The 13,931-nt window shown below is 52.5% G+C and overlaps 2 protein-coding genes across 4 annotated transcripts in view; one reads left to right on the plus strand and one right to left on the minus strand.

The window, feature by feature from the left end:
- NAXE (NAD(P)HX epimerase) overlaps window positions 1-2,110 on the plus strand; it is a 10,419-nt gene extending 8,309 nt beyond the window's left edge. The window contains exons 3-7 of the mRNA XM_004714711.2: window positions 101-271; window positions 421-531; window positions 619-732; window positions 1,410-1,557; window positions 1,864-2,110. Of these exons, the coding sequence (XP_004714768.2) occupies window positions 101-271; window positions 421-531; window positions 619-732; window positions 1,410-1,557; window positions 1,864-2,066 (747 nt within the window). The 3' untranslated portion in view covers window positions 2,067-2,110. The remainder of the gene's footprint in view (window positions 1-100; window positions 272-420; window positions 532-618; window positions 733-1,409; window positions 1,558-1,863) is intronic.
- A 301-nt stretch (window positions 2,111-2,411) lies between these two features.
- On the minus strand, window positions 2,412-10,194 carry GPATCH4 (G-patch domain containing 4). Of its 3 annotated transcripts, none has more exons than XM_030887872.2 (8): window positions 10,156-10,194; window positions 7,119-7,254; window positions 6,374-6,447; window positions 6,190-6,282; window positions 5,994-6,080; window positions 4,103-4,194; window positions 3,791-3,841; window positions 2,412-3,576 (listed from the first exon to the last, which is right to left on the minus strand). In XM_030887872.2, exons 2-8 carry the CDS (start codon window positions 7,195-7,197, stop codon window positions 2,775-2,777), a joined length of 1,278 nt encoding a protein of 425 aa, XP_030743732.1. In that variant the 5' UTR covers window positions 7,198-7,254; window positions 10,156-10,194; the 3' UTR covers window positions 2,412-2,774. The 3 variants fall into 3 exon arrangements, with proteins under 3 accessions (XP_030743732.1, XP_045154405.1, XP_045154406.1); XM_045298470.1 differs by lacking the exon at window positions 10,156-10,194 and adding an exon at window positions 9,955-10,032; XM_045298471.1 differs by lacking the exons at window positions 6,374-6,447; window positions 7,119-7,254; window positions 10,156-10,194 and adding an exon at window positions 4,499-4,816 and having other exon boundaries at window positions 5,994-6,324.
- Between the last annotated feature and the right edge of the window lie 3,737 nt (window positions 10,195-13,931).

Genomic DNA, 13,931 nt, shown 5'->3' on the forward strand with positions numbered 1-13,931 from the left:
AGCCCTCCCACTGTCCTGGTCATCTGCGGCCCGGGCAATAATGGAGGCGATGGCCTGGTCTGTGCTCGACACCTCAAGCTCTTTGTGAGTACTTGGGCAGGGGCCGCGGCCCCTGCGCGATGGCGCCCCCGAGCGCCGGGCTCAGGCCGAGGCTTCCCGCAGCCAGGAGGAGGCCCAGGCGGTGGACCAGGAGCTGTTCAACGAGTACCAGTTCAGCGTGGACCAGCTCATGGAGCTGGCCGGGCTGAGCTGTGCCGCGGCCATCGGCAAGGTCAGTGCGCCACCTGCCCTGCCGGAGGATGAGGGGAGGGGCAAGAGGAGCGTCCCTGTCCGAGGCTCTGGGCACGGCACCACGAGGCCAGGGACCGCCGAGCCAAGCCTGGGTGCTAACTACCGAACCCCCACCGGCTCTGCCCCCAGGCCTATCCCCCCACGTCCATGTCCAGGAGCCCTCCCACTGTCCTGGTCATCTGCGGCCCCGGCAATAATGGAGGCGATGGCCTGGTCTGTGCTCGACACCTCAAGCTCTTTGTGAGTACTTGGGCAGGGGCCGTGGGTCAGGCAAGAGCGTTCTAGGATGTGGGATCGAACCCCACCTTTCTTTTCCTTCCCTCCCAGGGCTACCAGCCAACCATCTACTACCCCAAAAGGTCCAACAAGCCACTCTTCACCGCGCTGGTGACCCAGTGCCAGAAAATGGACATCCCTTTCCTCAGCGACCTGCCCTTGGAGGTAGGAGCTCTGGTCCAGGACCCCCCCCCACACACACACACACACTTTCAGGTTGTTGTGCTTTTGTCTAGGAGTTTGGCTAAAACTCTCAGGGGGCAGGGAAGCTGCCTGAAAGATCTTACTTGAATCTAACTGGCACGAGACCCGTCTCCTTCCTTGTAAGGTGCACCCCAGGAGTCCCCTCTAGAACTTTCCTTCACTTGCAGCTCCCTGGTCTCTCTGGTCAACTCCTCAGCCCCAATATGCAGTCAACACATCCCTGGCCCCTCAGGAGCGGCAGTGACTGTTGCTCCCTAAACCGTTTCTGCAGACGTGGATTTAGGGGTAGGAAACTTGAGGACCCCCCTTTTTGGAAAGACACAAGCCACATTTCACAGGTGGAGAGACTGAGGTAGAGAGAGAGTAAGTTCTTTGTCCAGTCACAGGATCAGATGGGGGCAGAGCTGACACCAGAGCCCTGCCCTGTGGACACCATCTTGGGCTGCCCCGTGATGAGCTGGTACCTCAGAACAGATCACAAGTCTGCGCTCCGCTTGCCTAATCGGTGACCAACTCTCACTCACTGTAGGCCTCACAATGAATTCGCTGTACTTGGGTTGCTGTGCATGGTCTACTCTGTGGGGCAGCAGAGAGCCCTCTCCTGGTGACGGCAGTCTTGACCTCTTGTCCCTTCACAGCCCATGCTGATTGATGAGCTCTATGAGCTGGTCGTGGATGCCATCTTTGGCTTCAGCTTCAAAGGGGATGTTCGGGAGCCATTCCAGAGCATCCTGAAGGTCCTGGGTGGAGTCACTGTGCCCATTGCCAGCATCGACATTCCCTCAGGTACTGGGACCATGGGAATTGGGGGGGCAGGGGGACTTGCCCTCTTGAGGCAGGTACCTAGGAATCCTATTTAGACCAGGTCTAAAATACTTAAGACTGGAGGGGCAGGCCATGATATAGATCCCCTATCAAGACTGGGCAACAGACTTCAGGGCTCCCAGCCCTCAATACACATTAGCCCCATAGAGGGGCACTTCCTTATTCAGGAATCCAGACAGCTGATCACCCTTTGAGGATGAGGGTAAACAAAAGTGTGGAAGGAGACTAGAGCTCTCTAGTACTAGTCATGTGTCGTTCTCTTTCCAGGATGGGATGTGGAGAAGGGAAACGCAGAAGGGCTCCAGCCAGACTTGCTCATCTCCCTCACGGCCCCCAAGAAGTCTGCTGCCCACTTTACGGGTCGCTACCACTATCTGGGGGGCCGTTTTGTGCCGCCTGCTCTGGAAAAGAAGTATCAGTTGAACCTGCCCTCTTACCCAGACACTGAGTGTGTCTACCGTCTGCAGTGAGGGCAGGTGGGTGGGTGTGCCTCCCAATAAAGACGTAGTGCCTTGCCCAGACCTGTCATTTGGAGGCAATGAAAATTCCACTGCTAAGTGCTGAAATAGACAAGACATCCAAGCAAGGAATCGTTTTCCATACACAGTGATTCTTAACATGGGGTCACAGGTTGGGTGGGCCAGTTCTACCTAGTCTCTCAGGGCCACTGAGATGGAATTGACTCGATGGCAGTGAATTGGGTTTCTGGTTAATTCCAGACCTGCCCTGGAGCCCAAGTTAGGAATGGAAAGAGCAGGATAGATAAGGATGTTCTAGGAGCCCTGGCGGATATGTATTCAGTTACCTGATAAGAATGTTAGAAACTGGTATGTTTTTATGTAAAACTCAGAACATTTCAAATACGTATATTTTGAGCTTCTCTTTAAAAGTCTGTGTGTCAGCATTCAGGGATGGACTGGAGGCAGGGATGGCCCTTTAAAGGGTCTCTGCATTCCTGCTCTCTGGGATTGCAGTCCCTGTCCCTGAGCTACGTGGCTCCTGTAGGCATCCGACTTCATCATCTCTGGGTTAGAAGTACAAAAGGATCCACACCTGCTCCCTAACCTCAGCCGGTCTTGTCGGCAGCATGGTTGGTGTTCCAGAACTCGGTGCCCTCTGCGGGAGGGGATCCTTGTTGAAAGGCGTGCATTAGACCTCAGCCCACTCTGACCAGGCCGTCAGTCTCTCTCCTTCCGTTTCTTCTTTTTGGCCCTGTGGCCAGTGTTGCCTCCAGCTCTTTCCTTCTCTGGATGCTTCCTCTGAGCCCTGCTGCTGGCACTGCTGTGTGTCCTACTCTCTGTTTGCTCATCCTCAGCTCCCTCAGCCTCATCCCTCCCCTCCAAGACCTCCTCCTCTCCACACCCCCGTCTCTTCTTTCTTCTCTTGCAACTTGGGTCACTGCACGCTCTGTTTGCTGCCCCCCTGGTCCTCCCATCTGCAGAAGCTGCCTCCCCGCCATCCTCCGTGTTCCAGCCACCCTCCCCCTCTTCCTTCCCAAGCCGCTGCCTCCTCTTCTTCTTGCTTCTGCTGCAGGGGTCAGTGCATGCCATGCTCTCCCCCTCCTCTGCCCGGTCATCCACGGCAGCTTCCTTCCCTCCTCCATCAGAGATCCCCTCCTCTGGCCGCCGCTTCTTCTTCCTTCTCCTGAGGGGCTGCTCAGTTTCCTCTCGCTCCAGTTTTCCAGGGTTCCTCGCTTCTGCAGGCGCTGCCCCGCTCTCCTCAGAGACTCCCCGATGGTGCCGTTTCTTCTTGCGCTTCCTCACACTCGGTTCAGTCTGTTCTGGGTGCTCCCCTTCCCCGGGCCTTTCAGTGGATGTAACCTCTTCCTGCTGTTTCTTTTTCTTGTTTCGGGGGAGCTTGCTGTCACACTGTGGTTGAGGGGCCTCCTGGCCCTGGCCTCCTAGACGAGCTAGGAAGGCCTGCTCCTGGGCTTCCAGCCGAGCAAGCTTGGCCTTCATCGTGATCCCAAGACGGGCTGCCCTGAAAGAGACAGGGCCAAAGTCAGGCCCAGGAGACAGAGAAATGGGCCTTCTCCTGGGCACCGGGGTAGGGTGGGGACAGGCTTCATCTTCAGGCAGGAGGGGGCAGGTAGGAATGACTCCTTGGGGAGAAGAGAACTCAGGCCGTGGTGGCACAGGCTTCCTCCAGGTGGGCTCAGGAGGGGAGGGAAGCCAGCCTAAGGGGCTGTTCTTACTTGTGTGCTGTTCGCCCCTCGCAGGCCTGGAGCAGCATCTCATCAGTTACACTGGGGAGAGAGCAGGAGTTACACACAGAGCTGGAGAGAAGGCCGAACCTCTCCTTCCCTCTACAACAGTCCCTCAGCACGGAGCAGCTTCCACAATCACTGTTCAGGATTTGGTGGGGGGTTTGTTTTGTTTTTGATACAAAGACTCGTGCAAGAGAGTTCCACCCCCAAGAAGCTCAGGGCAAGCAGCAGACTTGGTCCTTTCCCCTGAGGTGTATGGGCATCTCCTCCCACACTCCCCAGCGCTATGTTAAGTCTCACATCTTGGGGCACTTGGGCCTCTGGCTGTCGTCATCACTGTAAGTCTCCATGTCCTTGTCTGGCTTCTCCCCGCTTGAAGTCAACGTAGCCGTCTAGAGAGAGGGGTCACGGGGTGGACAAGGGCCGCTCAACACCACTGTCAACCCTATTCCCTTAAATCTGCCAGCCCCCCACACTGCAGACCCACACAGCTACACCATCCTGCATGCTCCCACCTGGGCAGGGGTGCGCAGCAATTTCTGAGAGGGGGGGCAGCTCTGGAAGTGGGTAGTGACTAAGCTCTTAACGTCACGGGAGGGGCTCTGGGTCATCAGGTTTTGTGTGTGTGTGTGTATACACACACCGTCTCCACCCCAGTACCCATGTACATTTAACCAGTGAGGAGTAAAGAAGTACCTCCGTTTGACCTAGAGGCCAAGGGGCTGGGGGTGCAGAGCAGAGATGAGATGGGTCCAGCCCAAAGAGCTTCCACTGGCGGAGAAGCGTGTGGCAGAACATAGGCAAGAGGACGAGCTGCTTCTGGTGTCGGAGAGGTGCCTAGCTCCAGATTCAGGTAAGAGGTTCTGGAAGTAACATGCAGGAAAAGCTCGCTCTGGAGACGAGGGAGTTAGCAGGCAAAGGATAAGAAGATCCCAGACAGAAGGAATGGCATGTGGAAGGAAAAGTCTGATGGCGAACGCTTGATAAGGGTCCCGTCTGGCTTCAGTCAAGGCCCTGGAGGGAAGCGGCAGGAGAGACAGCTGAGAAGAGCACAGGGCCAGGGACAAGGCATGAATGGCCCCGTGGTCCCGTCTGCCACGCTGATGGTCGGGACTGGTCGTCATGCAGCCTAGATCAGAGAGGGGCCAAGGGCTCGATGGAGTCTGTGTTATAACTCGGGATACTGTCAGAGGATGCACTGGCTGGGTGGTGTGTGTTGCTAGAGGTGAGGAACCTTACAGAAATTAGCACAAGATGATGGCAAAAACCGGGGTGGGGGAAAAGATAGCAGCCGAGACACAGAGAAACAGAAGACGTAGTAGGTGACGTGTAAAGCCCCGGGCGTTTCACAGACGATCATTAAAGATTCGCTTCCTATTACACAGTGCAAGCAAAGCATTCGAGAAGCTGGATTAGTTGAAGAATGGCATCGTGATTGAAAGAAGGCTCACTGACAACCTGCGATATGCAGACGACAAGCTTGCTGACTGAAAGAGGGCTTGAAGCCCGTGCTGAAGAGCAAGGACTGCAGCCTTCAGGGTAGATTACAAATCAGCGTGAAGAGGACCCAAGTCCTCACAACTGGATCGAGAGCTCACATAATCGATGGAGAAAAGAAAACGTTGTCCAGGATTTCATTTTGCTTAGATCCGCAATTACTCCTCAAGGAAGCAGCAGTTAAGAGATCAAAGGGCGCCTTGCACTGAGCAAACCTGCTGCACACCGTATCTTTAAAGTGTTGAAAAGCCAAGATGTTACCTTGAGGACCAAGCCAGCCTTGTATGCATGTGCAAGTGGGACACTGAATAAGAAAACCCAGAGAAGAAATGATGCATCTGATTGGTGGTGCTGGCGAAGAATATTCAAAGCACCGTGGACTGCCAAAGGGACAAGCAAATCTGTCTTGGGAGAAGAACGGGCAGAGCGCCCTTGGAGGCCAGGATGGCAAGGTGTCGTCCACCTCACACACTTGGGATGTGTTAAGAGAGCCCAGTCCCTGGAGAAGGGCACCATGCTTCGTAAAGCAGAGGGGCAGCTCAAGCGAGGAGGACCCTCGGCAAGATGCACGGAGACTGGCGGCTCCAGTGGGACAACTGTGAGGATGGCTTCTGTTGTCCACATCACCGTGAGTTGGAATCAGCTCGATGGCACCTACCAGCAGGGAAGGGGAACCTCCCCCCGGCCTCTGTACCTTCACAAACTTCTGATACAGCAAATTGGGCTTGGGGCGACTCTGCCGGGCAGTCTCCTTAGAAAGGCGCTTTATCTGAACTCCATCCTGTGGGAACGTGCCCATGAGTGGATGGGTGGCATGCCACGTCTCCACCATCACCCCAGACCCCCAGGCCCTTGTGCTTCCTGGACCCGTCTCTATCAGAGTCACTGACCTGCCCAGACTCCACCACTAAGCTGGCGGCCGTCGTGTTGAAGAGCTCATTCCACCAGTGGTTTGTGAAGTCCTTGGCGGGGTCATGTCCCACCTGCCAGGGAAGGAAATGGACGAGGGGCTGCCCCGTCTGCCCTCCCCTCGAGGGTTGCCATCTCCCATCCCCGCTGGCTTCCCTGTCTCACCCCATGAGTATCCTGCTTCAGGGTCACCCTGATGGCCTGGGTGATGCCATTCTCCTTCCGGCCCAGACCTTTGCCTGTAGAACACAGTGAGACTTGGTTCACCCTGCTGCTGCCCCAAGCCCTCATAAGGCACGCCCCCCCAGCTCCCCACCCCACCTGCCACTCCTTGCTGTTCTACACACACACTCCACCCCTCCCGGAAGCAATCTTAGTTCCATTCCTTTTAGCACCACATCATGCGGCACACCCCCTTTTTCTTTCTCGTTACTTAAGTCAAATTTCTCCCATGCTTCCTATTTCTGGAAAAGTCAGAAAATGTCTTCTGCAAGCTTCTTAAACTAGCTTCTCCTCCTGCTAACTGAATGGTCTTTAGGGGCCCTGAGTGCCTGGGCAGCATGAGCAGAGTCGAGGGTGTGGAGGCCGGGGCACCTGGGGGGTCCCTGAGTGCCTGACCAGCTGCCCGCCCTGGGCAGAATGAGCAGAGTCGAGGGTGTGGAGGCCGGGGCACCTGGGGGGTCCCTGAGTGCCTGACCAGCTGCCCGCCCTGGGCAGAATGAGCAGAGTCGAGGGTGTGGAGGCCGGGGCACCTGGGGGGTCCCTGAGTGCCTGACCAGCTGCCCGCCCTGGGCAGAATGAGCAGAGTCGAGGGTGTGGAGGCCGGGGCACCTGGGGGGTCCCTGAGTGCCTGACCAGCTGCCCGCCCTGGGCAGAATGAGCAGAGTCGAGGGTGTGGAGGCCGGGGCACCTGGAGTCCACCCGTGCTTCAGCAGCTGCTCCTCAGCAAACTTCATCCCGCGGCTCTTGACTTCTGGGGTGACACTCATGGTGAGCTGAAGGGCTCTGTCCTTAGGTCCTCACCAGGGCGGAAGTCACAATGATCCCTTTAAGAGGAAAGGAGAAGGTACTAAAATCACCCACCAACTGCATCTTGCTGCTCTTATACAAGTTCTCTCATGAGCCCTGAGGAGGCAGTGGGAGGAGAGGGTCAGTGATCCTGTCTTGTGGGGTACCAGCCCCCACAGTTGAATGGGCCCAAGGGGTGGCTGTGTAATTGAGGGTAAAATAGACATCAGACAAGATACAGCAGGCAATTGCTCACCTCCGGAACCATCATGACTTCAGCAGCCAGATCCTCACAAGGAGAGAGAATATATTCCCAACCAAGACATATACATTCAGGAGGCATGCAAGCCCCCCAATCACAGGTAACCACATACAAAGTGGGCTGTACCCTAACCCTAAGGGTCCCTGAGCACATTGGAGGAGTAACCTAACACCAGTGTCTGGAGGCAGGTAAAGGGGAGCGGCTGTCCTCAGCCTAGTGAGCCATAGCACAGGTCGGCTCCTATAGCTAAAGCTGCCGGCTACATAGCCATCAGCCATGAGCTTGTAAGAGGTAACGTTAAGGTAGCATTATGATGGGAGGAGATAATGAGGAACAATATTAATTATGAGAATGTGATTGGGACTCACCTCCAACTTACAAGGGTGAAGGCCTCCCTCTACCCCAGAACCCCAGGCTGCCAGGCTCCTTGATCTATGAGACTACAGGGTAGTATGCACTCTCTTCCCGTTCTCTGCTCCCCACACTGCCTGATCACAGGGAAGCCAACATCTACACAGCACGTTCAGAAGGGCTGATGTGTAGAACAACACCTAGCTAGACGGGAGGGCACCACATGCCAAACAGGGCTTGACACTGGATTATCTTATCTCATCTTCCCAGTCTACTACTGAGGTACCTGCTCATCTAAATTATGGGAGGAGATGGACTGCTAACTGCAAGGTCAGCAGCTCAACGCCCCCCCCCCCCCCAAGCTGCTCTTGGCGACAAAGTCGGTTTGTCGTTTGATAATGCTAACAGGTGGCCTACACATACTGTCATATGCCTCATTTAACCCTGGCAGCTCTGTAAGAGGCAAAGCATCCCTATTTGTAGTTCGAGGACCCAAGGCCTGGGGTTCCTGCCTGGGATTATAGTTAGTAGGGGATGAAGCCAGAGTGTGAGCTCAGGTGCCTGACTACAGTTGGTCCTCTCTCTCCTACATCACCAACGAGCTGCCTTTCTTTCCTGTCACACAGTGTTCCTTTTAGATGCAGTGCGACACCCAACAAATACCAAATTTGCCTCCAAAACAGTTAAGATGGCACAGAACATTAAAAACTAAAGACTAGTCATGTTGACAACTCACTACATTAAATTGTACTAAGATCTATAGGCAGTTCCTATATAACAGTATAACAGGAAATAAAGCTGGTTAGTGAGCAGCACTGGAATAATTCTTAGCTCCCATAGTAACAACTTTCATTTGAGTTTAATACGGTCTCACAGTAGATTTGGAAGGAAAAAAAATCACAAATATTATATATTAAGTTTACTCCTAAATATTATATATTAAGTTTAAAAATGGTCACCGATCTAAGGCCAGTAAGTGGGACATTCAGGATGACTGTTTGCACATTTCTACTGTGCAGGTCAATACTTGAAGACCTAACATAATAGTCCCAACAGAAAAGTGTCCACTGAAGAAATAACCTTATCTTGCCTCTGGATACTGTTGAGAAGACAGACTCAAATATGGCATCCTTTAAAACCACCTGCCATCTAGTTAATTATGACACACAGCAACCCTCTATGGAGTGTCCAAGGCTGTAAACATTTTAAAAATCGTATTGGGGGCTCTTACAGCTCTTATCACCATCCATCCATCCACCCACTGTGTCAAGCACATTTGTACATAGGTTGCCGTGATTTTCAAACACTGTTTCTACTTGAGCCCTTGGTATCAGCTCATTTCCCCTACCCTCCCTCAGCGGTAAAACATAAAAAGCAAATAGCCTCTACGTCCCCCTGGGAGCAGGTGGTTTTAAGTACCGACCATAGAGTTAGCCCAACACTGGGCGGGTCACCAGGACTCCTAGAGGCCTTTACATCTCAAAACTCAGCCTTCTCTCAGGTTTCAATATGGGTAAAACAATTATCTCTAACTCTTGTTCTCCAATGCCAGTCAGCCTGTAACTAATAACTTCGTAACGATCGTCTCAGTTAACCCTCCCAGCAACCTAAGTATTACTGGCCATAATTTACACTCGAAGAAACAAGCATAAGGAGGTTCAGTTGCTCGAATACAGTACAACCGTTGACATCCCAAAGCCGTGTCAGCGCCAGAAATCTCAATTTCTTTTCCACTGAACTGAACGATAAAAAAGTGGCAATGCCTGAACCTTCTGAAAGGCAAGAAATTGGGAAAACTGGAAAAGCGGTGCATCTCCTTGAGGTTCCGGTATCACTAGCTAGCAACGAGTAGATCCGGGACTGCTGTTCTTACTCGATTTCGGCTCTTAGAGCTCCTGGTGCTTGCTACCATACCGACCCGTGGTCTCAGAAACTCAAATCTGTAGCCCCCAAAGCCAGAGACGGGCTCTCCATCCGAACCGTAGGGTACCACATGCAACGCCCGGAATCGACATACGTTCAATCGGACTCGTGGCCCTGAATGACACGGAGTAAGAGCCACTTTAGGGGGTGACTATGCGCTACAGACCGGACAAGGTTCAACCCTGCGCGCCGCAGTCCTTACAGGCTGCGAGGGCACTGCGAGCCCCAGGCGTCCGTCCTTCTCCCGGGAGCCTGAGCTTTCTGGAGGAGGCCCGCCGGCTGCCCCGGCCTCCTTCCCCTTCCGGCCCACATCGCAGTCCTCCGCACACGACGGGGCTCCAGCACCCGCCCCACTTCACCCCCGCCCCGGGACCGAGGCCACTCGGAGGCCGGGCGCCCTTACCGTCCCCGCGTGCCATCAGGGCCCGGCCAGACGCGCGCGCCGCCGCCTTCCGGGAAGTGCTCTCTCGGCACGTCTAGGCCGTCGGAACCATAGAGACGTCCGGTGGGCCAATCGGAGTGAGCCAATGGGTCCTCCGGAGCCGGTTTGGAGGCCTGGTGGCCTGGTGGCTTGGATGGTTGCCACAGCCCCCGGGCGCGCGCGCGCGCGTCTCGTTTACTGGGGGACCGTGTGCTGCTTTCCTCCTGCAGGACTTTTCTGCCCCGCCGGGCTTTGGCGGAGCGCCGGGAACTGCTTTCGGGGCACAGGGAGGAGGAAAGGAAACCACGGGCGCCCGCCGAGAGAGCCGAGAGAGGACGTGGAGCCGCTGGAAGTCGCGGCCCCGGGAACAGCGATGGATAGCCGCCGAGTCCGCGTGACTCACAGCGGCGCTGCACGGCCTGCCGGGGCGGCCCTGCAGGCTCTCGTGCCTTCATCGCGATCGATCGTTGTTCCCTGTGAGCCATGTTGTAGCGACTGTGCCAGTCCATTCCGTCAAGGGCCCTTTGCCAAGCACGGTGCCTTTCTCCAGGGACTGGTCTTTCCTAAGTAAATGTCCAGAGTACGGGAGGCGATGGTTCACGATGCCCACTTCCAAGGAGCAGTCTGGTTGTACTTCGTCCAAGACGGATTCGCTGGCTCTTGTGGCAGCCCGCAGGGCTTCCAGTTCCATTTGAGGAGATTCACCAGACGCGTCTGGACGCACCGCGGTCGGTCGCTGCGCCAGGACCTGGACCTTTGGCATTGGGAATCCAAAGATGCCTAAACAAGAGCACCGGTCTAGCCTGGGAAGGTGCAAGAAGGTGGTTTGGGGCGTGGAGAGAGATACACGATCCCCGAATGAATGCCACGCTCAGCAGTTTGGAACTTGCCTTGTAGATATGAGGATCGATTAAGCAGGAAAGGACGAAAATATTACCCAAAAAAACAGCAAGAGGGGTTACACCTGTTCAGGCTACTCCTGGGCTTCCCTCACCCTTCACAAGCAGTGCCCAGGAACTAAATTCCAAACAGGTCTCTCTTTGACCTTGTCCCGGATCACAGCTTCCCTTCACTTAGTGTCCCCTAGAAACTTCCACAGGGAAATTTGCCATAGCGCAATAACGGTTCTTATACAACTCAGTATGTCATATCTCCTAGTCCTCTTAAGATTTTATCCATAAAATTGATGTTGCGCTTAAAATATTACTACATGGGGACAATACAACGGATCCTAGTTACATTTTAGACGCAGCAGGCTTATGGGATGTTTCAAACTGGTGCTCAGGCTGAATTCAGTAGAGGAACGTTCTGTGAGCTGAGTCATTTTCCCATGCTGTCACTAATTGTGTGACTTATCTTACCCGACAGGATCCATGCCCTCATTTATGAAATTAAGGGATCAGTCTGGTTCCGTTATTTTGCAAACTTGGTTTCATTGTGGCGTCTCTGGAGCCACTGAGAAAATGTCATAGACAGGACTTCAATTCCTATAGCCCCTCTGCCACCTGGTCAACCCACCCCCCAAGCCATCTGCCAGTTCTATCAGTTTATATTACTACTGCTCAGTTTATACCATCTACTACTCCTATCAATGTAGACCTTATAACATTAGAATGTGTTTGTATATGGTGTGGTCATAGGAGAGAGTTCAAAACGAAATGGAGTTACCTCAAGGACACTTCCCAGCCCATAGTTCCTGGGTGGCACACTGTGCAGACCTCTGTGAAAACTAGGTGGCTGGAGCCTTTGGCCTCAGACACTGAGCTTTCTGTTCTGCTGGACCTAGTCATTTAACAAACATTTATTAAGGGTTTCCTACAGACTAGAGATTAAAAACAAGCAAAGCAACCCTAAACTCACTGCCATTGAGTTGATTCTGCCACATAGTGACCCTGTAAGACAGGGTAGAGGTGCCCCTGGTGAGTTTCCAAGACTATAACTGTTTGTTGAAATGAAAGGTCTTTTCCCCACAAGAGCATTTGGGGGTTTTGGATGGCTAACCTTACAGATAGCAACCTAACATGGAGCCATTATGCTATAAACAAATCTCCAGCCCTGGTCCTGCCTAAAGCCTAAAATACCCACTTTCATAATTGTCTGAAAGTTGGGACCAGCCCGGTTGAGTGTCCCCTGGCTGATGGGTGGATGAACAAGGGGCTGTGTAGACACACAGTGGACTACTATGCAGCCCTCAAAAGCAATGAAGTGCCGATAGCTGCTCCAACACAGATCAACAGGATGCTAAGTGAAACCTCATACGAAGTAAAAGAAGCCAACTGCACAAGGCCACCTATGGAGTGGTTCCTTTGTAGATGCTGTCCGAAATAGGCAGGCCGATAAAGACCAGGAGCAGATCAGTGATGGTTAAGGGCTGTGGGAGGGGAGGACAAGATTTGGTCTCTTTATGGGCCTGCCGTGTAGGGGATTCCTTTTTTGGGTGGTGAGAATGTTCTGGAATTAGAAGTTGTAGCAGTACACCTTCACAAAAATAAAACCACTGAATGGTACACTTCACGAGTTACCTGTCTATATTTAAAAGTCCACAGGTAACCCTGAAAGAACAGCACATTCTCACCACCCCAGAGATGAGAAGTGTTGTTCCCTTTCTTTAACCTTTGCCCCTTGATTATGCAATGTCTACTAAATTAAAACAGATCATCTAATTAACAGTGAATTTAAGAACAGCAGACGGAGACAGACCGGAGCTCCTCAGGGCAGACGACCCTAGCACAGGGGGGAGGAGAATGGCATCGTTCAGAGAACCCTCCATAGGAAGGGACTGTGGCCTCTGGCGTCACTACCACTTAGGTTTCTCTCAAACTTCTGGCAGTAAAATGAAATCCTCAAACGGAGGTACTAAGTTGAGGTTTCTCTTCCTGGGTTTAGATCCTTGTGCAGTGTTAGGCAAATCATACTACCAGCAAGGCTCTGTGCTTCATAAACTAGTCCGTCCCGTCCAGCAGTGGGACTCAAATAATGTAACAGACTGTTTGCTGCCTTCTTGACAGTTCCGAGCATAAAAAAAGATAAATTGTAAGGTAGTTTATTATTTTTTATACCCAATAAATAAGAAATACTTAAATACAAAAGAGGTACACAAAACTAGATTGTTGTGAGTTTGGAAATATTAATGAAAATATTTTATAATACTAGACAAAAAACAAAAATGATTGAAGATATTTCCATATTGCTTCTTGATTGGTGTTCTCATCCTCACTTGCAATATTCAATTTTTTTTTTAACATTCTTTTTTTTATAAAAAGATCATTTTATTGGGGGTTCTTACAGTTCTTAGAATAATACAGACATCAGTGGTATGAAACATATTGCTACATATGTTGCCATCATTCTCTATTTATTTATTTTAATCATTTTGTTGGGGGCTCTTACAGCACTTTTTTTATCATTTTATTGGGGCTCGTACAATTCTTATCACAATCCATAAATGCATGCATTGTGTCAAGCACATTTGTATATTTGTTGCCATCATCATTCTCAAAACATTTGCTTTCTACTTGAGCCCTTAACACCAACTCCTCATTTCCCCCTCCCTCCACACTCCCCCCTGCCTCATGAACCCTTGATAATTTATAAATTATTATTTGGTCATATCTTACACTGTCCAATGTCTCCCTTTGCCCACTTTTCTGTTGTCCATCCCCAGGGAGGAGGTTATAAGTAGATTCTTGTAATTGGTTCCCCTTTCCACCCCACCTTCCCTCCACCCTCCAGATATCGCCACTCTCACCACTGGTCCC

Source organism: Echinops telfairi, unplaced genomic scaffold (genome assembly GCF_000313985.2).
Source record: "Echinops telfairi isolate 266 unplaced genomic scaffold, ASM31398v2 ScPeMD7_7425;HRSCAF=8463, whole genome shotgun sequence".
Classification (NCBI taxonomy): Eukaryota; Metazoa; Chordata; class Mammalia; order Afrosoricida; family Tenrecidae; genus Echinops; species Echinops telfairi.

Coding starts and splice junctions, on each gene's coding strand:
- GPATCH4 (XM_030887872.2), bottom strand. CDS start 7,197: ATGAGTGTCACCCCAGAAGTCAAGAGCCGCGGGATGAAGTTTGCTGAG. Junction 6,283..6,373: donor TGAAGCAGGATACTCATGGG/GTGAGACAGGGA, acceptor CTTCCCTGGCAG/GTGGGACATGACCCCGCCAA. Junction 4,195..5,993: donor TGTATCAGAAGTTTGTGAAG/GTACAGAGGCCG, acceptor CCCTCTCTCTAG/ACGGCTACGTTGACTTCAAG.